This window comes from Schistocerca americana, chromosome 4 (genome assembly GCF_021461395.2).
Source record: "Schistocerca americana isolate TAMUIC-IGC-003095 chromosome 4, iqSchAmer2.1, whole genome shotgun sequence".
Lineage (NCBI taxonomy): Eukaryota > Metazoa > Arthropoda > Insecta > Orthoptera > Acrididae > Schistocerca > Schistocerca americana.
In genome coordinates, this window is record NC_060122.1 from 407,546,406 (window position 1) to 407,570,585 (window position 24,180).

General features: G+C 40.4%; 1 protein-coding gene across 4 annotated transcripts in view; it reads right to left on the reverse strand.

Moving 5' to 3' along the window:
* Positions 1–24,180, reverse strand: part of LOC124612849 (neural cell adhesion molecule 2) — a 609,158-nt gene that overhangs the window by 495,429 nt on the left and 89,549 nt on the right. For all 4 annotated transcript variants that reach the window (XR_006979578.1, XR_006979577.1, XM_047141276.1 and 1 more), the window contains exon 2: positions 11,617–11,825. Coding sequence is in view for 2 of the 4 variants with exons in the window: in XM_047141276.1 (XP_046997232.1) it covers positions 11,617–11,825 (209 nt within the window). In the remaining 2 variants the exon portion in view is untranslated. The remainder of the gene's footprint in view (positions 1–11,616; positions 11,826–24,180) is intronic.

Sequence of the window (24,180 nt, forward strand, 5' to 3'; positions counted from 1 at the left end):
AATGAAAGTACAGAGTACTGTGAAGAAAAGAACACGAAGTTTTGAAGTATAGTTCAAATGGCTCTGAGCACTATGGGACTTAACATCTGTGGTCATCAGTCCCCTAGAACTTAGAACTACTTAAACCTAACTAACCTAAGGACATCACACACATCCAAGCCCGAGGCAGGATTCGAACCTGCGACCGTAGCGGTCACGCGGTTCCAGACTGAAGCGCCTAGAACCGCACGGCCACACTGGCCGGCTTTGAAGTATAGTCTCTTAGCCGGGACTCAGAAGTGCTTCGACAGAAATCATGAGTGTGGAGTCAACTAGGAAAAAATGAATTATTTTTTGGGAGGCAGAGCAGTTTTTGTGGCGAAGTAGTTCAAGTTCGCAGGGATACTGTGTGAAGACCAGGAATACACTAATAAAATGAGCAGGCGACAAGAACTCAGAACGTTCACGAACACTATTCTCCTCGATTGATGCAATAGTTTACAAGAATTTAGAGAGGACAACTAATTCTGGAAAATCTTCCCAGAAGAGAACATCGCATGAGGTGACGACGTGGAAGAAAAGAAGAAAAACAAGAACCAAAAATCAGCAAGAGAAGAATTTTCAAAGCCTAGCGCAGAAAACTTCGGGAGATAGAGCTGCTAATACAACGACCTTCATAGAACCAGAATGATTTCTCCTGGCAACATACCGAACTATTTTCCGTATTATTTTGAACAGAAGAGAGACTGTGATTGTTGACTGTTCTATGAACTGTTTTACAGGTGGAGCTGACAACTTTTATTTGTGATCTGAACTGTGAACCATTTTCGAAATTTGGCTTTATCAATGTAAGCATGAAAGCAAATAATATTTCAAAGGTGTGTATTAATAAAAGTGGTGGTTCATAATTTAAGCGCATAATTACGCAGTCGCCATTGTTGAGAGTGCAAAACACTGTCTGCAATACGTGTCTAACATAATCCTGTCACGCAACCCACTCTGAAACAGTTTCAGAATTTTACAACATGTGTATTATGACAAGGTTACGCATCAGATGGCAGCATAAATTTAATTTGCATTTTGTTAATTCGTTTTAGCGTGGACAGGATAGCAACTCCTATCTTGCTGTGGACCAAAGATCGTCAAAACAGCTGCAGCACATCGGCATCAAAGAGTATCCACTTCGGGGACCAGGTGAGATGAAAAAATATGCCAGTGGTTTCTACAAAGCCAATGACTTGTGTCATAACGTGTGACAACAGCATTTTAACTATCATACACGGACTAGCGAAACGGTGGGGGGGGGGGGGAGGAGGGGTGTCCATGGGATCCGGAGATCCCCCTTTCACCTAAATGAGATTACTCACGGCCTAGCTCTCGTATAGTGAAATTGAAGGATATTTTGATTTTCAATCATACGACTAAAAAGAGATACGCACAGTCAAGTCAGCAGGACAACGATGGATCAGCACTACCAATACATCCTTAGCACTTTCGGCTACTGCCTATCCCTATATTACCCAAGACCAGTTGTTGGCCTTGCTTGGGCCCGGTTATTTTGTTAATCAGCTCCGATCTTACTTGCAGCTGAATTTAATGTAAGGGCTACCCTTTTATTTTTTTGTGCTGTTTCCTGTTGTGATAATTTCTAATTATGGATAAGTCTGTAACATGAAAGAAAAGGAAATCCGATTTTGATTCGTCCGCTAGCGTTACGCTAAGATAAAAACATGTACGCACTAGTATAACAGCCTAATTACCTTTCAACAGCAATTTAATGTTAGCAGTGGAGTCATTATTTGGAGGCTGGTAGGACTTAGACGTTTCATATTTCAGTATTTTACAAGCCACTGAAGCGGTAAACAGTATTAAAAAGAACATTAAATTAAAATCAGTGAATAAAAATCACTTGAATTTGTCTTTTTCGTACAAAAAGAGCATTGATCAACAAAATGTCACCCAAATGGAGATGGTTACATTTCTTTAAAAAACCTTCTCAATCATCTGTCATTAGTAGTCCCAACAATAAAATGTACCCAATCTGGTCACCTAGGCGGTTCTCAATTATGAAAACCAGTTTCAATAAGGAGAGATGCGGAAGGGTTTGTGAAGAGATAAGGGGTATGTGATGACAGCACATGCTATAGTACATTGGTTCCTGAAAGATTTTTGCAGCGTGCTACCTGAATTGGTAGAGTCAACTATGTCGTGCATCCCTCCCTCCCACCCCGTTTCTTCAAAAATCTATTTATTCTCTTGTAATACTATAATAACGATTTGTTGACATGTAGTCAGCACGGATTCAGAAAATATCGTTCTTGCGAAACACAACTAGCTCTTTATACTCATGAAGTAATGAGTGCTATCGACAAGGGATGTCAAATTGATTCCATATTCTTCTATTTCCAGACGGCTTTCGACACCGTTCGTCACAAGCGTCTTGTAACCAAACTGCGTGCCTATGGAATACAGCCTCAGTTGTGCGACTGGATTCGTGATTTCCTGTCAGAAAGGTCACAGTTCGTAGTAATAGACGGAAACTCATGGAGTAAAACAGAAATAATATCCGGCGTTCCCCAAGGCAGTGTTATAGGCCCTCTATTGTTCCTGATCTATATTAACGACATAGGAGACAATCTGAGGAGCCGTCTTAGATTGTTTGCAGACGATGCTGTCGTTTACCGTCTTATAAAGTCCTCAGATGATCAAAACGACTTGCAAAATGATTTAGATAAGATATCTGTATGGCGCGAAAAGCGGCAATTGACCCTGAATAAAGAAAAGTGTGAAGTTATTCACATCAGTACTAAAAGAAACATGCTAAATTTCGATTACGCGGTAAGTCACACAAATCTGAAGCCTGTAGATTCAACTAAATGCTTAGGGATTACAATTGCAAATACCCTAAATAGGAACGACCTCATAGATAATGTTGTGGTTAGAGTCAACCAAAGACTGCGCTTCATTGGCAGAACACTTAGAAGGTGCAACATATCTACTAAAGAGACTGCTTACACCATGCTTGTTCACCCTAGACTGGAGCACTGCTGTGCAGGGTGGGATCCACATCAGATGGGACTGATGGATGAAGTCGAAAGAGTACAAAGAAGGGCAGCTCGTTTTGTATTATGGCGAAATAGGGGAGATAGTGCCACATACATGATACGTGAATTGGAATGGCAATAATTAAAACAAAGGCGCTTTTTGTTGCGACGGGATCTTCTCATGAAATTTCAATCATCAGTTTTCTCCTCCGATTGCGAAAACATTCTGTGGGCACCCACCTACATAGAAAGAAATGATCATCACGATAAAATGTGAGAAACCAGAGCTCGTACAGAAAAATTTATGTGCAGGGTTTCCCCGCGCGCCGTTCGAGAGTGTAACGGTAGAGAGACAGCTTGAAGGTGGTTCATTGAACTCTCTGCCAGGCACTTTATTGTGAATAGCAGAGTAATCACGTAGATGTAGATAACTGAACGCATTTAAGTCTTAAGATATGGATGCATTCATGCACTATAAGATGACTAAACGTGCACAAAGGAAAACCATGCAATGTCAGAATTCAATCTTATGTTGTTATGCATTTCATTTTATTTTAAGACAATGTACAAAGGCCGGCTTTTTTTTTTTTTCAAATTCCCCATCGACTTGATCCGTTCTGCGTGTTGAGCCCTTGAGCTAGCTATCTTCGGATTAGGGAGACGTGGAGGTTTGAATCCATCTGCCGGCGACCTTTGTTTCTGTGGTTTCCCATTTTCAATTCAGGCAATGCCGGGGCTGTTCCCTTACTATAAGCCACAGCCATTTCCTGACAGATTCCAGTTCTCTTAAAGATGCCACCCCTCTGCTTAACTGAAGAAATCTGTATCGAAGGAAAGCTGAGCATCTCTTAGGAGATCCCGACACTAAAATCCGTAAGATAAATAAATAATAATCAAAATTTTCCTCATTTATGCTCATTTTGTGTGCTGGGACATTCATTAATGCAGAAAACGATCGTTCTTACATTGCAAGCAGTGAGACATGCTTACTTAAATGAGAAAATTGTGTAAGTGTTAAGTTGAATAATTCCGCATCCTTTGCATTTTCGCTACCAAAAGTTGTTTTAATTCTTTTCGAATAGAGAGCTCTTTCAAGACCCTTGTCGGTAATAATCACAGTGTCCACAATAAATTTGCGCTCGTCCAGATCCAGACTGAAAGCAGAAGAGTCTAAAATGACTTTGAAGGACGAAGGACATTGGAGCATGACTGCTTCTTAGTGGTTTGGCAACGTGTATCGCTCTTAACTAAGGAGATTATATCTCCACGTGGTGAAAACTCCGAGATCATTTTCTAATAAAATAGTTTACCGTTCTTTATGAAAATCTTCGGAGTAAATCAAAAAAATGTGTCTTTTGATGTCATCTTTAAGAAATCCTGGCTACGTCCTTGTGTTGTCCAGATGTTGATATAGACTAAAGAACTGTATATTGCATTCCTGTAAGACAAGAAACGAACAGAATTCCGTTGCATACCATTTAATTATCAGCATGAAACTATCTCGCTGTTAGAACTGGCAATTATACACCCATAACAATAATTGTGTGAGGGTGAAATAAATAATTATCTGAATGCAGAAATAATTGCTTTCTAAATAAATTTACTTGTACCACAGGTTAATAACAATATACCTTTGTTTAGCAAGAACGAAATGAAAGGTATAGTGTACGGCGATGTATAGCACCAAATAGAAGTATACAACATTCACTTGCTAGCCATTTCCAGTATCAGATTTTATTCAGAAGAACTTCCATCATTCAACGCTAGAATGTCAGATGTTTTAACAGCCAATGTTTATTATATACTTCATTTCTTATACATTACACAACACCGATGTACCAGTTTACATTCGTAATTCTCAGTGACTTACTCGCTCCTTGTTCTCACCATATCTGCTGTAACAACTGTTCTTTTCCACGAGGATGTCTCCTATAGTAAACATTGACCTTTTACGTAACGGAGTTATTTATGACCCACGCACGCGCGCGCGTGTGCACACACACACACACACACACACACACACACACACACACACATAGTGACTCAAACAAGTATTGCTCATTGCATGTCTCATGCGACGCCCAATTTCGACGGAAAGTATCGATTTGTTTACCGTCACAAACAAAACGATTTTTAAACGGTAATTTTACGTGTCTATTCGACGGAGTGGTCTCAGATGAGTCTAGCGTGATATTCGTGTAAACAAAGTGTGTGGACAGCGCTACTGAAACACGTAGAATGACCAAGTATTCCAGCAGCGACTGAGTAGTGGTTCTGGATAGCCAGAGCGGTGCTATCTGATTATTCTACGTGTTTTACTATTCCTGTTTCCACATATCGATAAAACGAATATCGTAGTAGACTAATTTGGGACCGCTCTGTCCGATTCGCGCGTGTAGTTCCGATTTAAAGATCATTTTGTTTGTAACGGGAAACGAACTGACGCTTTGCTTTGACGCTGCGCGTCACGTGAAACATGTGAAGAGCAGTTTTTGTTTTGGGATGACTCCAGCAACATTTATCAAAAACAAATCTGCAAGTACCTGCTGAAACACCAGAGAAAATTCTCCTGACGACTCTTGGGAGAGACACCGTGTATTTTTGTGATTTTCTAAGTGTGCATAACAGTGCGAGTTACTTTGTCCATCCCAAATGAAGTAGGAGGGAAGCTAGCCAGAAGGCGATGCTATATGTATATCCACTTTGCATTGAAGCGTCCAGTGAAGCAGAATAAGACTAAAGAGGGCACTTCGTGATAATTTTAGTTTGGAGGATTCAATTCTGTTGTCCTTCAGCACTGGTTGCACTAAATATTATTGGTATTGGTGCATTACAATCAGTAATTTGAGAGTACTGGGTTTGGTTATCTTGGTCCTGGACGTACTCGTGCTCACGTCAACAACTTTCAAGCTTCTTAAATATCATGGGAACTGTGTTAAATAGCCCATTTCAGATCAGTAGCAACCATGAAAAGCTTAGTGGACCGACAAAAATATGTCATGATACCACTCATAGTCCAGGAGATACGACGTCATGAATACTAAGATGCGTGAAAAACTGCCGCAATGTTTTTGTAAATCTATTCGCAACATGAACCATGGACCTTGCCGTTGGTGGGGATGCTTGCGTGCCTCAGCGATACAGATGGCCGTACCGTAGGTGCAACCACAACGGAGGGGTATCTGTTGAGAGGCCAGACAAACGTGTGGTTCCTGAAGAGGGGCAGCAGCCTTTTCGGTAGTTGCAGGGGCAACAGTCTGGATGATTGACTGATCTGGCCTTGTAACATTAACCAAAACGGCATTGCTGTGCTGGTACTGCGAACGGCTCAAAGCAAGGGGAAACTACAGCCGTAATTTTTCCCGAGGACATGCAGCTTTACTGTATGATTAAATGATGATGGCGTCCTCTTGGGTAAAATATTCCGGAGGTAAAATAGTCCCCCATTCGGATCTCCGGGCGGGGACTACTCAAGAGGACGTCGTTATCAGGAGAAAGAAATCTGGCGTTCCACGGATCGGAGCGTGGAATGTCAGATCCTTTAATCGGGGAGGTAGGTTAGAAAATTTAGAAAGGGAAATGGATAGGTTAAAGTTAGATATAGTGGGAATTAGTGAAGTTCGGTGGCAGGAGGAACAAGACTTTTGGTCAGGTGATTACAGGGTTATAAATACAACATCAAATAGGGGTAATGCAGGAGTAGGTTTAATAATGAATAAAAAAATAGGAGTGCGGGTAAGCTACTACAAACAGCATAGTGAACGCATTATTGTGGCCAAGATAGACACAAAGCCCATGCCTACTACAGTAGTACAAGTTTGTATGCCAACTAGCTCTGCAGATGATGAAGAAATTGATGAAATGTATGACGAGATAAAAGAAATTATTCAAGTAGTGAAGGGAGACGAAAATTTAATAGTCATGGGTGACTGGAATTCGTCAGTAGGAAAAGGGCGAGATGGAAACATAGTAGGTGAATATGGATTGGAGGGAAGAAATGAAAGAGGAAGCCGCCTTGTAGAATTTTGCACAGAGCATAACTTAATCATAGCTAACACTTGGTTCAAGACTCATAAAAGAAGGTTGTATACCCAGAAGAATCCTGGAGATACTAAAAGGTATCAGATAGATTATATAATGGTAAGACAGAGATTTAGGAACCAGGTTTTAAATTGTAAGACATTTCCAGGGGCAGATGTGGATTCTGACCACAATCTATTGGTTATGAACTGCAGATTGAAACTGAAGAAACTGCAAAAAGGTGGGAATTTAAGGAGATGGGACCTGGATAAACTGAAAGAACCAGAGGTTGTAGAGAGTTTGAGGGAGAGCATAAGGGAACAATTGACAGGAATGGGGGAAAGAAATACAGTAGAAGAAGAATGGGTAGCTCTGAGGGATGAAGTAGTAAAGGCAGCAGACGATCAAGTAGGTAAAAAGACGAGGGCTAACAGAAATCCTTGGGTAACAGAAGAAATATTGAATTTAATTGATGAAAGGAGAAAATATAAAGATGCAGTAAATGAAGCAAGCAAAAAGGAAAACAAACGTCTCAAAAATGAGATCGACAGGAAGTGCAAAATGGCTAAGCAGGGATGGCTAGAGGACAAATGTAAGGATGTAGAGGCTTGTCTCACTAGGGGTAAGATAGATACTGCCTACAGGAAAATTAAAGAGACCTTTGGAGAGAAGCGAACCACTTGTATGAATATCAAGAGCTCAGATGGCAACCCAGTTCTAAGCAAAGAAGGGAAGGCAGAAAGGTGGAAGGAGTATATAGAGGGTTTATATAAGGGCGATGTACTTGAGGACAATATTATGGAAATGGAAGAGGATGTAGATGAAGACGAAATGGGAGATAACATACCGCGTGAAGAATTTGACAGAGCACTGAAAGACCTGAGTCGAAACAAGGCCCCGGGAATAGACAACATTCCATTAGAACTACTGATGGCCTTGGGAGAGCCAGTCATGACAAAACTCTACCATCTAGTGAGCAAGATGTATGAGACAGGCGAAATACCCTCAGACTTCAAGAAGAATATAATAATTCCAATCCCAAAGGAAGCAGGTGTTGACAGATGTGAAAATTACCGAACTATCAGTTTAATAAGTCACATCTGCAACATACTAACGCGAATTCTTTAAAGACGAATGGAAAAACTGGTAGAAGCGGACCTCGGGGAAGATCAGTTTGGATTCCTTAGAAATGTTGGAACATGTGAGGCAATAATAACCTTACGACTTATCTTAGAAGAAAGATTAAGAAAAGGCAAACCTACGTTTCTAGCATTTGTAGACTTAGAGAAAGCTTTTGACAATGTTAATTGGAATACTGTCTTTCAAATTCTGAAGGTGGCAGGGGTAAAATACAGGGAGCGAAAGGCTATTTACAATTTGTACAGATACCAGATGGCAGTTATAAGAGTTGAGGGGCATGAAAGGGAAACAGTGGTTGGGAAAGGAGTGAGACAGGGTTGTAGCCTGTCCCAGATGTTATTCAATCTGTACATTGAGCAAGCAGTAAAGGAAACAAAAGAAAAATTCGGAGTAGGTATTAAAATTCATGGAGAAGAAGTAAAAACTTTGAGGTTCGCCGATGACATTGTAATTCTGTCAGAGACAGCAAAGGACTTGGAAGAGCAGTTGAATGGAATGGACAGTGTCTTGAAAGGACGATATAAGATGAACATCAGCAAAAGCAAAACAAGGATAATGGAATGTAGTCAAATTAAATCGGGTGATGCTGAGGGAATTAGATTAGGAAATGAGACACTTAAAGTAGTAAAGGAATTTTGCTATTTGGGGAGTAAAATAACTGATGATGGTCGAAGTAGAGAGGATATAAAATATAGACTGGCAATGGCAAGGAAATCGTTTCTGAAGAAGAGAAATTTGTTAACATCGAGTATAGATTTAAGTGTCAGGAAGTCGTTTCTGAAAATATTTGTATGGAGTGTAGCCATGTATGGAAGTGAAACATGGACGATAAACAGTTTGGACAAGAAGAGAATAGAAGCTTTCGAAATGTGGTGCTACAGAAGAATGCTGAAGATAAGGTGGGTAGATCACGTAACTAATGGGGAGGTATTGAATAGGATTGGGGAGAAGAGAAGTTCGTGGCACAACTTGACTAGAAGAAGGGATCGGTTGGTAGGACATGTTTTGAGGCATCAAGGGATCACAAATTTAGCATTGGAGGGCAGCGTGGAGGGTAAAAATCGTAGAGGGAGACAAAGAGATGAATACACTAAGCAGATTCAGAAGGATGTAGGTTGCAGTAGGTACTGGGAGATGAAGAAGCTTGCGCGGGATAGAGTAGCATGGAGAGCTGCATCAAACCAGTCTCAGGACTGAAGACCACAACAACAACAACATTCGCAACATACTATACAAACAGTGTTCAGATATGCCGCTGAATCTAGCTGCAAAATTATATCATTTTATGATATATATATCAGTAGATATGAAATAATAACGACTGACATGCGTGAAAAAAGCCAGCATCATGCATAGCGTCTACATTTATTACTTTTTTGTTACGAACGCTGTTCGTAACATATTGGGCTGAAAGTATCGACATGTGCCGCTGAATGTACCTACACAACTGCATCGCTGTACAACATATCATTCAAGAAATATGATGTCGTAAATACTGAGGCACGTGAAAAATTCCACATTATGCATAATGTTTTAATTCATTTATTCTTTACTTCTAAGACATTACTCAGACGAGTGAAGTAAAGGAAATCCCTGACATCTTGTAGCGCTTTCGACTGCTTTCATTTGCGAAGTGCAAACGGCTATGGGTGAAAACGATAGCAGTTATAGTGCTAGGAAGAAGCTTTGTCAATGAAACGTCTGCAAAACAGCGTTGTAGACATGCGAAGCAGCTACTTTCAGCGTACAGAAAATCTTTGGTATCATGTTTCTTAATTATACATTCGTATAGTATGAATATTTCTTTACTTAGGAGGAAAAGAACTTCTTAGCTGATATCACTGTAAAAAGCTTTATCGTAGATAACCGGTTTCGTTAAAAGTATTTTACCATCTTCAGATCCACATAAAAGTTATTACAAACATCCTGTGTCAGTTACACACAAAATGTTTCCACTGGATTTCTAGGAACATAAATATGTAATGAAAGACACATTGTTGCGTAAAGATTAAAATTACTAGGTACATCACAAGCGGTCAAAATATCTTTCCCATAACATAACACGTCGTGCCTACCAGGGCGCCACTTGACTGTCAATAGCCAATGCATGAAACGAACAGACGACAAGCACAACAGGTGTCGCTGCAGTACATAGGTTCTATTAGTAAAAGTCAAACAACCGTGATTCCTAATATACATACATATAGAAAAAAACTCTGAAATGTTTATACTTCTGGTCATTTCTTCATGACAAAATACTGCTAAGAAACGCTACATACCATACTTGAGATACTTTCGTTATATCATTACAAAACTGCAAGTACCTTCTTTCTGCAATTTCGCTAAGAAAGCGACAAGAATAGTTATCAAAGAAAAGCAATTTTTTTAAACTTATTATTATGAGAAACCGAACTTAGGCTGTACGCTAAAAAGATTTTTATAGTAAATTATTAAAATCAGAATACAGCGTTATTCAAACGGGTATGTGAAGTTAGGGTAACCAGTCTGAAAATTATACCAATAGGGCACAACGCAACATATTCAGTGCACCAAAAACATTGGGTGATGTGATAGCCTATATCAGGCCATGAATACTACATAGGTTAACAACAGAAAACTGTCAAAATTAATCACAGTCCTCATCTTAGGTAGAGTACATGGACGTATGTAGCTAAATAATACTGAACATCAGAAACCAAAACGCAGTTCTGACTCACAAACCTACGGAAGCTCACTCACTGAATTACATTAATATAATAATATATATTTGAAATTTTGGTTATTTTTAAATCACGTATTTGACTTTTTCCGATGAACTCTATGTACTGCAGCGAAATCTGTTGTGCTTGTGTTCTGTTTGTCTCGTGCATTGGGTTTTGACAGTCTAGTGGCGCCCTGGTAGGCATGACGTGTTATGTTTCGGTGGATTGTGATACACATAGTAATTTTAATTTTGACGTGCCAACGCATCATTCTCTTCACGTTTATGTGCCTGGAAATGTTATGGAAAGATTTTGTGTTTAGCTGGTAGAAGATATTTGTAATAACCTGTGTGAAGATCTCAAGATGGTAAATTAGTTTTACCGAAACCGGTCATCTACAGTAAAGTTTTTTGTAGCGGTCTCGGCTAAGAAGTTCTTCTCCTAAGTAATCACTACAGATCGCCCCTTCGAGTTCATCATGAGTAAATTGTTTCACAATTTCAAAGATGTTTTCACGAGTACATAGAAATGAAATTTTTTCGATACTCACTGCAAACATAGCTCATATTCGTTTCTATTTCTTGTAGAAAATTGACAAAATGAATACCCATGCATCGCCAGGTTTGTCAGCTAATTGGTTTATTAAGGTGTTAACTAATAACAGCAAGGGCAGTGTTCCAGTGCTGTGTAAGGAGAGCATGGCGAGAAGCAGAACAGGAAGTGAGACTCACTGATGACGGTGAGGTTGATCTTGAGGTTCCTCGTCGGCGAGTCGCGGAAGTCGACGCGGCAGCGGTAGACGCCCTCGTCGGAGAGCGCCAGGTCGTCGACGAGCAGCTGCGCCGGCGTCGTCGCCGTGCGGAAGAAGGCCCGCGAGCCGAACGCACGCGGCGCCGACCACGTCTTGGCCTGGCCGTACTCGCGGCCGCGAACGTCGAAGCTGTGGGCAAAGAAAACACCGCACAGTGGCGTTGAATTCCAGAGGACCTGGACGTGTTCACTGACAACACTACGCAACTGCTGAGGAACTAGTTACAAGCAGGTAGAGTGGTGGGGAACTCGCGTTATAATCTTCTGTGACTAATAGAAGGGAGTGAGTGCGTAATCTTATCGTTTCCGTTGTACGACGGTTACAGTTCAGATGTGTAACACGTCCACGTCTACTGAATGAAACAGAAAGGGTTTCACAGTTATTGGTCCCGGGGGTAGACAGGATGGCCTGTACATACTACGTCAGACAATCATCTGATGGCACTTTACCTCGGCCTTGAAAAGTTAAATTTAAGAGACTACTTTTATTTTTAACTCAGATAAATCTAACAGTAATTTCTTTCATGCCCCAAGGGACTGTGGAAGGTTTATACATTAAATGAAATTATATTAAATCATAGTTTTGTGCATTACCTCTTCGTGCCACTTTAAATCTAAATTTAATGAAAATTATCTGCTTGTTAGTAATATTATTATTTAAAATATCTTAGCATGCTGAACCCATGAACGACACACAGTCTCTGATTCCCAGAGGTTCTATTATTAAAAGAAAGCACGTGCAAGCAAACAGATGAAAGTCGAGTCGAATCGCTGGCTTGCGCAGTAGTTGTTGTGGAATCGTGGTGCTGGATCAACCTTGGACAGCGGAGGTATAGCACAAAGATTTCTGTTTGAGATGTTCCATGATGTGTAACCTGGGGACGACCGATAACTTTTGAGATGACTGTATAAACAGAGAACATCTCAGGAAAAGGTAGCTTAATAAGTGTTTGTTGGCTTCAAGCGCGAGGTCAGTAATTATTTCCGTTCAAAGATTTTGTTGTGTGGGAGGATATCTAAGTGATGGTCGGGAAGAACTATCAGACTTGTATTCAGTATTCTAAATAGCCCTCTCCCATTTGGATTGGTTAAATGGTACTACATTACGAATCCAAGTAAACAACTTTTTGTGACAGGGAATGCTGATTATTCTTGTTAGTTGGAATTTGCTTTTGTGCCATTAAAAGCAATCAATTTCAAAGCATTTCCTTCTGTCAGTTACAAATATTTTAGAAAATATAACGCCACTGTTTAAACAAACATGTTTGATAATAATTGAATTGTCACGCCTTGCACTTTTACCTGAACAATAATTAAGGATTTGGAAAAGAGACCTAAGCAACTAATTTGCTGAAACAACAACGTAATATAAATAACAATGCGCAGACAAATTGCAGCACAGTGACTTATTTCAAATCATCATTTACAGTGCACTTAGGGCAGAAGCAAGATATCTGTTGCAAGATAAGTATTTGTTGTAATACCTAAAAGAACATTTTCAACAGAATATTAGTGAAATTTCATGTATGTTTTACATTCGAGTTTCTGTACCAGGGCACGTTCAAATTACTTAAAATTTTGAATATTCTTGTGAATCATTCTTTTATGAAAGCTAATTTACAGATAGTCACATACATTTCAGATTAATTAACATCAATTTCCTGAAGACTAATTTTCATACATCAGTTAATGTTCAAAACTAGGGTAACTATTTCGATTCTAGACCTGAATCTGTAGTCGAACTCTGGAAGTCAGGCAGTTTTCAGATTGTTAGCGACAAATTCTGTTAAACACAGTTTCAGCGTACAATGCAGGTATCTTTCAACTGTGGTGGAACCATTGCTGTTTACAATATTTATAAATGACTTGGCTTTTCACTTAATTTTTTACTTTTGTTTTATTTGGCCTCCGGTGTGACTAGCCTGTTTAGCCACAAAGAGTTACACTATTTAGCTCTCAACAATAAAGAATCCCACAAGTGAATATGTTACACTGAGTAATTATACTATATTCATTTACTATAAGTAAGAAAGAAAAAGCCCATTAATTTCTTAACAGAGAAGTAAGAATTAAACGTTTCTGTTCAAAAATGTTTACAGGCAAGTGTTTGAAGTCATATCGCTTTGAGAGACCAACAATGTCGTAATGAACTATTAAAAACGGAGATTGCACCATCTCTAGAAGTCTGTGGCTAGATTTTATAGTTACTAACTAAACTAAATCTTGTAAGGCGTCTAAGAATTGCTTTACCATTCTTTATTAGAAAACCAGGAATGCTTGTAGGAAATGGTACCTTAAGTTTCGTCATTTCTGAAAGATAATATCCTCTGTGTAGCAACAAGCAAAGATTAATGTCTGAAGTATTGCAATCACAAGTGTCTGAATTACTTACTCTTCAGCTACGCAAATGAGGACGGAACTTGTCGTGATTGTATCTCATGCGAGTGATTTTAGAGGTAACTGAACGCTGTACTGACATGTTATGAAGCCAAGGAAACATATGTATGTGGGGTTGATCTTACCACAAACACTCTCACTTATTAGCGGTTGATATTTCCAATTCCTCTCTCCACGAGAAACTGACTTCAATTTTTAATTGACGTAAGAAGTCTTTGAATGGAAAATGGGTAACATGGTAAGCTCTGGGTACTGCACGTTCCTATTTTTTTTTTTTTTTTTGAGTTCGAAATAATTAAAATCTTTTCGTCGTTCTACGTTAAACAGCAGTGCTACTGAATATAAGAAGCGATTCAGGGTAAGAGTTGGAGGGTAAAGTCGGAAGTTAGATGAAGTTGTCTGTCGCATACGATGCAGAGATTGCAACACAACGCTAAAAACTTATACCGAAATGCAGAAAGACAGGCAGGGGATCAAAATTTGGTGAAAAAATTGGCAGTTACCGTAAGCATGACAAATTTGAAGTATTGTCCATAAATAGGCTGAATAAAATGCTACAGTTTTTTTTGCTGAAAAATCACTGGATAGCCTCCGACTCATCTGGGAGCATGCCTATGCTTTAACGTGTGGAGCGATTTACGGAGACCGAACATATACAAGTAAAACTAATCGTAAGAGAGGCAGACGTCAGAACAGACCCGTTAGAAGAACTGTCAGGATCCGAAGTCCACGCTCGAAGAAAATAGCTTACAAAACTGTCATTCGATCGACACTTGTATACTGCTCCTCTGCATGGGATTCTTATCAGGTGTGATAAGGGTAAAAGTGCGCTTCCTCACGAGTTCAGTAAGCGTGAGGCCGTCACGGTAACGTACAACTAACTTCAGTAGCATTCACTGTAAGGGGGTGTTGTGTGGCTTGCGAAGCGTCTTCGTTAGTACATATGTCGGTCTCTAGGGTCAGAAAACTTCTTGGTTCTCGCAAGATTACAAGTGTAAATAATGTGCAAAATTGTCATCGTAACGGTCAAAGTGGTAAGCAACACGGTGTGGATGGCTGGTTGTTAATTGGTTGGTTTGGGGAGTAAAGAGACCAAATGACTGGTTGTGTTTCCGTTACTATGTTGTTGACGTGCCACAATATTTCGATTGCAAGAGCGAGTAGCTCATCCATGAATGTGGTCTTGGCACCTGACCTCTTTTGCTACAGATATTAAGTCCAAGCTAGTCTCTAAATATGCTTTCGTATTCGGTAACTGAGTGTGAGGACAGTAGCAGCACCTTCAAGGCATCCGTGTCTTTCGAGCAGATGTTCTTTCAAAAGTGTAAAAAGTTTAGGGCAAATTAAAATATTCCTTAGATCAGTGGTAGGCGGCTGTGGGTTTAGAAACATTCTGAACAGGTATTCATAAAATTGTGAAATAGAGTAGTTGTAAGCAATTCTTACTATATGATTAATCTTGCTGTATCTCTGCTTTACAAATTTTAGAAAGTAAAATTAGGGCGATCAGAAAATTTTGCTATTAACAGAGGTATAAAAGTGGCGGGGGGGGGGGGGGGGGAGAGTAAGTAAAAAAGTAAAAAGGATGGGTTGACTACCCCTGTGTTAGACAAATCCACTAATCGTTACTCAGTGGTTCTGTGCACTGCTACAAAGTGGAGCGTCTTCTGTTTTGATGTGTCAATAACGGAGCTTTTGATTCACTACTTACTGACAATCGATTAAATTTGCTTAAAAAGAGCGGCGGGACACAAATTTCAGAGTATTTGAGAAGTCAGCATCAGATATTCGGTGATAAGGACGAAAACGTAGAAAACAAATGGAAAAAAAATTCAAAAGCCTCGTGCAATATTCCCCAGACAATTATGTTCCGTGTAAGCTCTTAAGGGATGGGAAAGACCCACCATGGTTTAATAGCCATGTTAGACAACTTTTAAATAAATAAAGAGAACTTCATCCCAGATTAAAGATAAGTGAAAACCTAGCTGATAAACAGAATCTGAACGAAGCAAAAATGAGCGTAAGGAGAGCAAGGAGAGAATCGTTCATCGACTTTGAAAAAGCCTAAGAAGTTTTAGTGGTATGTAAGATCAGTAAATGGGTCAAAATCATCTGTTCATTCACTCAGTATCCATACTGGCACCGAAACTGAAGATAACAGAGAGTAGGTCGAAATACTGAATTCGGTCTTCCGAAATCGTTTCACAGCGGAAGATTGTAACACGGCCCCTCCTTTCAATCGTCGTACGAACATCTAAATGGCAGGTACTGAGATAACCGGTCGCGGAATACTAAAACAACTACAATCGCTTAGTCGTGGAAAGGTTTCAGGACCAGATGAGGTACATGTAAGATTCTACAAAGACTGTACGAAGGAGCTCTCTCCCCTTGTAGCAGTAATTTATCGTAGATCGCTCTAGCAATGAAGTGTATGTAGCGACTGGAGAAAAGCGCATGTCATTACTGTTTTTAAGAAGAGCCGTAGGACAGATGTACAAAATTATAGAGTTAAATCTTTGACGTCAGTCTGTTGTAGAATTATGGAGCATGTTCATTTCTCAAGCATTATGATGTTTTTGGAGGATGAAAATCTTCTCTATAAAAATCAACAGGGGTTCGGCAAACAGAGATCCCGCAAAACGCAGCTCGCTCTGTTCCTCCATGAGATCCACAGCACCATGGACCACGGCACAGATTAATGCCCACGGCACAGATTAATACCGTGCTCCTTGATTACAGGAAGACTTTGACAGCGTCCCGCACTACCGTTTAGTGAAAAAAAAAATTACGAGCTTATATAGTATTGTAGCAGATTGGCGACTGGATTCAAGACTTTCTTGCTGGTAGAACCCAACATGTGGCTCTTACATGAAAAAAATCGAAAGATGTAAAAGTAATTTCCGGAGTACCCCATCGAAGTGTGATATGATCGGTGTTCTAGATACGAAAATGATCTAGTGGATAGCGTAGGATGCTCTTTAAGGCTATTCGCAGATGATACGGCTGTCTACAGCAAAGTAGCAACGCCAGAAGACACAATGACCTCCAGAAAATTGATGAATGATGCAGGCTCTAGCAGTTGAGTGAACGTAAATAAATATAGCATAATGTACACACATATAAAAAGAAATCCACTACTGTACAGCTGAACTGCTGATGCAATCCACAGGTAACAGTAGCTACCGTAAAATATTAGTAACTATCCAGAGCGACCTTATGTGGAGTGACTACATTAAACTAACAGTGGGGAAAGCAGATGCCACAATCACATTAATAGGCACTTGTTCGACTGATTCTCGAGTACTGTTAACCTGTCTGGGATCCCTACCTGGTAGGACTGATAGATGAGATAGAGAAGATCCAGTGAAGAGTTTCGCATTTCGTCACAGGATCGTTTAGCCGGTGTGGGGGCGTTAAGGAGATGCTAAGCAAAATCCACTGGCAGCCGTTACAAGTGAGGCGTTTGTGAGTTAACGAGCATTTCGCTCTCATTTAAGTATATGGCCGAAAGAGACAGCCTTCCAGGAAATGTGAAACGAATCCAGTCGCCCAGGGGCTCGTGCCATAAAGAGCACAGGCTCTCCACGAGATGGGGAAATTCACAGGCGTCTCTAGCGCTGAATGAGGCCGGGCTGATCAGGCCTAAGCGTTGTAGTGTGCGAGTGTGACACACGAGAACCTACATCATGAGGAAACCCCGTAGGAGGTTTTTGTGCCCAGGGAGGCGTATCAGTGTTAAATATGGCGGACCTAAGATCGGCCATAAAAGGAAACACTTATGAAAACTATTTAATTCTGTAGTAATTCAGGGAATGGGGCCACAGTAACTTTAATCTACTATTTTTCTTAGATTTTCATGATGTTCCCAACAAAATTCGAATATTGATCATTAAAATGAAAAATTTTGTAAGTATTAACTCTGTAACTTCATTTGTTTAAAAGATATAGTAAATTTAAATTATAAGTTTTTCAGTTAAGCATCAGATCATCATTTTCTCCACGCAAAACACATTGAACGATGACAGCGTGTCACCTTATTGAATCATTAGGTAACAGAATATTTGTTGCAAAGTTTAGTGCATAACAGTTACTTTTCTTCTGTATTTATTTATCAGAAAGCACATTGGTGCAAGGCTACTGGCCGTGACATTCAAAGTTAAGAAGGAAATTGTACTGGTTTTATGTAAAAGAATTTAATGTTTATTATGTAATGGGTATTATTATTACTTTATTTAGAACGTGAAAGTGGTCAAGCTTTGATTATTTAAATATGTTAAAATATAAAATAATGAAGAATAAGCTGTAGCCAATTAGATGGACGGTTTCAGGGAAGGAAACCACAATACTCAGTTGAGCGACGATGTTCGGCACACGGGAGAAGCGGCCGGAGTTGGGCAGAGGGACAGTGCTGGTGGATATGCGAAAGCGGACCGTCGGCTTTTAGATAGCTAGGAAGTGAAACGACTTAGAAAATTTCACGTTGTGTGGTATCGCAGGACGTAGTCTCTGAGCGGTGAGCAGCTGAGCGGCTGGTATGAACTCTAACTTTTCGGGTACATAACGCGGTGGAGTACAAAAAATGTATTTCGCAATGAGATTGTGAATGATCGAACTGTGTCAAACGGATATGCGCTCGAGTGTAACAGTAACTATGAATACGACGACTCTCGCTGATAATTTGTTTTCTAAATAAACTTTATTCTAACCAAATCGCAGCTGTGTGGTCTCCATCATTTAGGGGTCGTTAATTTAGTCCCAATATTATTATTACTGTTTTATATGTTATATTAACTTTGTATGTTTCAAACAACTTCGAAAACTTGCCATCAGCCAGCCATACTACACAAAGGGTCACAAGTAACTAATTTATGGCGTATAAAGCGACAAGTGCGGTTCAACACCTAGACGAGTTTGAACCAAGACATTGCGACGAAGAGGAACTGCATGTGTGCTCGAACATCTTTGGGATGTTAGCTCGTACTATGTGCATCATGCAGAGAGTTACTACTGAAATTACGAGAGAGTAATTTCCGGGAAGAGTCGGACAACATACACTGAAGCGCCAAAGAAACTTGTGTAGACACGCGTATTGAAATACAGAGATATGTAAACAGGCAGAATACGGCGCTGGGGCCGGCAATGCCAATGTAAGAAAACAGGTGTCTGGCACAGTTATTCGATCGGTTACTGCTGCTACAATGGCAGGTCATCAATATTTAACTGAGTTTGAACGTGGTGTTATAGTCGGCGCGCGAGCGATGAGACACGGCATCTCTGAAATAGCAATGAAGTGTGGATTATCCCGAACGAGTGTACCGTGTACAGTGAATATCGGGAATACGATAATGCATCAAATCTCCTACATCTTTGCGGCGGAAAAAGAACCTGCAATAAAGTGACTGAGTACGACTGAAGAGGATCATTCAGCGTGACGGAAGTTCAACCCATCCGCAAATTTCTGCACATTTCAATGCTGGGCCGTCAACAAGTGCAGCGTCGAACAATTCAGTGAAGCATCATCGATATGGGCTTTCGGAGCCGAAGGCCCACTCGCGTACCCTTGATAACTGCACAACACAAAGCTTTACACCTCGCCAGAGCCCGTCAACAGCGACATTGGATTGTTGATGACTGAAAATATGTTTCCTGGTTGGAGAGTCTCGTTTCAAACTGTATGGAGCGGATGGACATGTACAGTTATGGGGACAACAGTGAGAATCTGTGGACCCTATTTTTTAGCAGGGGACTCTTCAAGCAGGTGGAGGCTCGGTAATGGTGTGGGGTGTGTGCAGTTCGAGTGATATGAGTCCTCTGGTACGTCTAGGTCTAGATACGACTCTGACAGATGGCACGTACGTAAGCACCCTTTCTGATAACCTCCATCCATTCATGTCCATTGTGAATTCCGACGGACTTGAGAAATTCCAGCAAGACAATGCGACACCCCACAAGTCAAGAATTGCTAGAGAGTGGTTCCAGTAACACTCTTCTGAGTTCAAACACTTCCGCTTGAGAATATCTAGAGTGCTTTGCAACGTGCTGTTCAGAAGAGATCTCCACTCCCTTGTAGTCTTACCGTTTTATGGACAGACCTGCAGGATTCATGGTGTCAGTTTCCTCCAGCACTATTTGCGACGTTATTCGACTAAATGCCACGTCGCGTTACGGCAGTTCTGCTTGCTCGCTGGCGCCCTACACGATATTAGGCAAGTGTACCAGTTGGTTCTTCAGTGTATTGCTTCCCCCTCATACATCTTGCGTAATGAACACAAGGAGAAAATTCGAGAAATTTGAGCCAATATGGAGGCTTCTCCGTGAGTGAAACAAGGTTTGAAGGGCTCATTCAGTGGTGCAAAAAGTAACCTCAGACAAACACCATTAGTTGGCTTCGGGAATTTAGTGTTGATGTAAATGCAGATGAAATTTGTGGCTCTGGTACGAGTAATAGACAGTAATTAGAAAATAAATTACTGGCACTACCATTCAACTATTGATCCGATATATCACTGTAATCTGGGTAGTAGATGTAGGCACTACGTCAGTATGTTAGCAGGAAAGACTACCATAGGAGTTCCTTACAGGCAACTGAGACACAACAAAACGAAAACCCTTTTTTTCATTGCGTGGATCATATATTCTGAGAGAGATGTAGAGGAACGTCATGAAACTGACGTTCATTCACTAGCAAAGTGGCAGCTACTTGAGAGTATAAGTGTTCGACCCCTTAAGGACGCTGACCCGCTCCGCAGTGATAGTTGCGGCGCTCTGAAAGGTCGGGTAGTTCCGCAGGATCACACACACACCTCGGAATCCGGCGCTATGGAACCGGCGCTCTCTATGGAAATGAGGCCGCACGGCGTCCATTACGCTAAACCCCGGACGGTAGGCTGTGTTCATTACTAAAAGCAAATGTTGAACTCGGCGTCCCTTTTAGCGGATCTGCGCTAGGTCGCGAGTGCCTATTTCCGCTGCCATGAACTAAAAGACTAAATGTGGCATTGTGAGAGCGACCGAAATATTACGTGTATCCGCATAGTTCTGAAACAGCAGGTGCTGCATCTCTTCGTCCATAACACCTTCTACACAAGTAAAGTGAGAATTTTTACAATGAGCTTTTCACTATTTGCGTTAAATAGCAATAAAATTACGTAAAATGGATTGTGAGTTCCACACTATAGCCAAGACCAGAGGTTCAGAGGAAAGCTTTGAGAAACGTTCAGAATGAAAACCAGTAGTTAGGAGCGGGCACTCCCCACTGTTCTCTAACTGTGGCCTTAGAACGCGTGAAAGGATTGTATATCGTCAGATATATCAGTGTGGTATGTTTTCCACTATGTGCATCTTTGCATGCCTCAACACATGGATGATATCTATTCTTTGGCTAAGAGAAGTTGCAATATTCAGTAGCGCTCGAGCGAGCGCGTGAGTCAGTTGTAGAGAGAGGGAGGGAGGGAGGGAGAGAGAGAGAGAGAGAGAGAGAGAGAGAGAGAGAGAGAGGGAGAGAGAGATAGAGTTCTTTCGTCGCACAGTGAGGAGTTGAACGGCGTACCTACGGCACAGGGATTGACTTTTTTACACTCCCTGATGTGTAATTGAGGTTCAAGGATGATTTTTAAGAAGGTTTTATGTAAAGGTGTTTATTTGGAAAAAAGGGAATTTGCAAGTACTATTTGCGCCAAGCGCTTGCCGATTAATTATTGTAATTATTTTATGGTGTTTAAAAATAGTTACGTGTTGGTATCCAAGGTGAATTATTAGGCATGTGTTCAGTATTCTAATTATCTTCCTTCCACATTAGGAAAGCGAAGAGTAAATTTTGCGTAATGTAAACAGTGTCCATAAAAGCCATTTTTATTGTGTACAACGATGACGAGGAAACGTTATCATTCATGTGAGATCGAGATACTTCCGTGCTGTTAAAAGGACTTCAATTTCAGAATATCCCTTTCAGTCACTTACAAATATTTCACTAACCCGATTCCTCACTGTTAAAAGAAACAAACCTGGTTAAATATGCACAGTCATGCCTTGCGCAACTGCAACTGCATTTGTTTTTAAAAAATATAAGGAAAGTGTAATTTGAGGAAGCAGCTTGAAATAAAACAAAATAAGGAATATTCCGCGCAGCGATTCTTTTCTCTTTTCGGGTACATGCATTTCAGCACTTCTTATCTTCGTATTTCGCGGACAGAGTAGAGTCCAGTTGTCTGTTGCAAAGATGAGAAACAATTGTGGGGCCTACACGAATTTTCTAACATTCAATTGGAAACACATTTCATTTCAAGGATTTCACATAAATTTAGTAGATGCATTTTCTAACAGGTCATTTTTCAGTATGCAACCTTTAGAAACTGCTTTTTGATTGTTTTATGAGCGAGCCATTCTGCATATTACACAACCATTCTAGGTATTCAAATTCTGTTTACTATTAGTCAGATTCAGCATAAATCAAGTGGCAGAAAACACATTAAAAGAAATTTACATATTCAATGTTCGTTTTCATAGGTAGAGTCTCAAAGGCTATTCTAGATCAAGATACAAGGACGATGCTGCAATCCGAATTTAAAAGCACTTGCTTTCAGATTGCTAGCGAAAGGTTTTATCACGTACAATTTTCATTAGTACGGTAGTTTCACGTTGACCAGTGAATGATAACTACGAATGAAATTTCCGTGTAGAATAATGCAATAAAATGGAGTACAGGTAGATTGTGTGGCCTTCACAGTCGTTATTCTTCTAGTAATAGGCTATAAATGGCCTACTTTAAGGGCTTTGTGCACTTGTTCATCTTTGCTAATGTTAAACATATTTCTTCTACTGAACAAGTGCCCATAGCTCGTAGGTATATATTCTAGACCCCATGTTTGCTGGAATTTTTTTTTATTTCGGTCCATGTTAGCTCCTCCAAAAATATGAAAACCAAAGACTTTGCAGTGGAAAGTTGTCTACCCTACTATCTCACGGTCTTGATACACTTGTCCTTGACATCTAACCTGAAAGTTTCCAACATCATGAAGGAATCATTCTGTACACCGACTAAAATATGTGATCTACACTGTGCTGTGATTATAATTTCGAAATAGGTAGTTCCTGGTCAGGACTGCCAATGAATACAGTATATTGTACAGACAAGCAAAAGCTTTAATACTAGATACAAAGAACACAGCAGAGCACCTAAAAGTAACAACTGTCATTCTACATTCACTGAACGTCTTATGGACATGAAAAACAGCCCAACGTACACCGTCTTCAAAATTCTGATGTGCAGCAACAGACCCCCTCCCCCCCCCCCCCTTCCAAAGAAAACTAATGTGCAGCAACAGACCCCCCTTCCAAAGAAAACTAATAATTGAGGAAAACTACCAAATACTAAAAGCCATCATTCAAAGAAGGAAAATTATAAACGAATACACAGCTCTCTGAAACGGAACTCTGTTCTCTGCCTTCAAAGAACTATCAGATAATACCAACCCATAAACACCCACACACACACACATACAGTCTCCCTCTCTCTCACACACACACGGACGCACACACACACGCACAGACCTCACCAGCGTTCAAAACTCCTACGCAGAAAACATTCAACTGTTCAACTGTCTGGCAATTAGTTTTCATAGTTTGTAAACAGTGGTCGTGAAAAGTTATCAAAGTGAAGATAAAAGGGAACATACTGCATACACAGACACAAACGCACACAGACACACACAAACACACACGATCCTCCACATTATTAATTTATGTTAGGTCTAACCACAACAATACCATTCGTAAAATTTCGAGGTAAAGAACTTTTTTTATACTAATTTCTACACTGAGGTGACAGAAGTCATGAGATTGATACTAATATTGTGTCAACCTCTTTTGTCCTGCGTAGTACAGCAATTCGAAATAGCATGGACTCAAGCTGTTGGAAGTACCTAGTGGAAGTACTGAGACATGCTGCCCCTATAGTAGTTTATAATTGCTGAAATGTTGCCGGTTCAGGCCTTTCTGCACGAACTGACCTCTCGATTATGTCCTATAAACGTTGGATGGAACACAGATCGGGCGATCTGGGTGGCCAAATCATTCTCTCGAATTGTCAT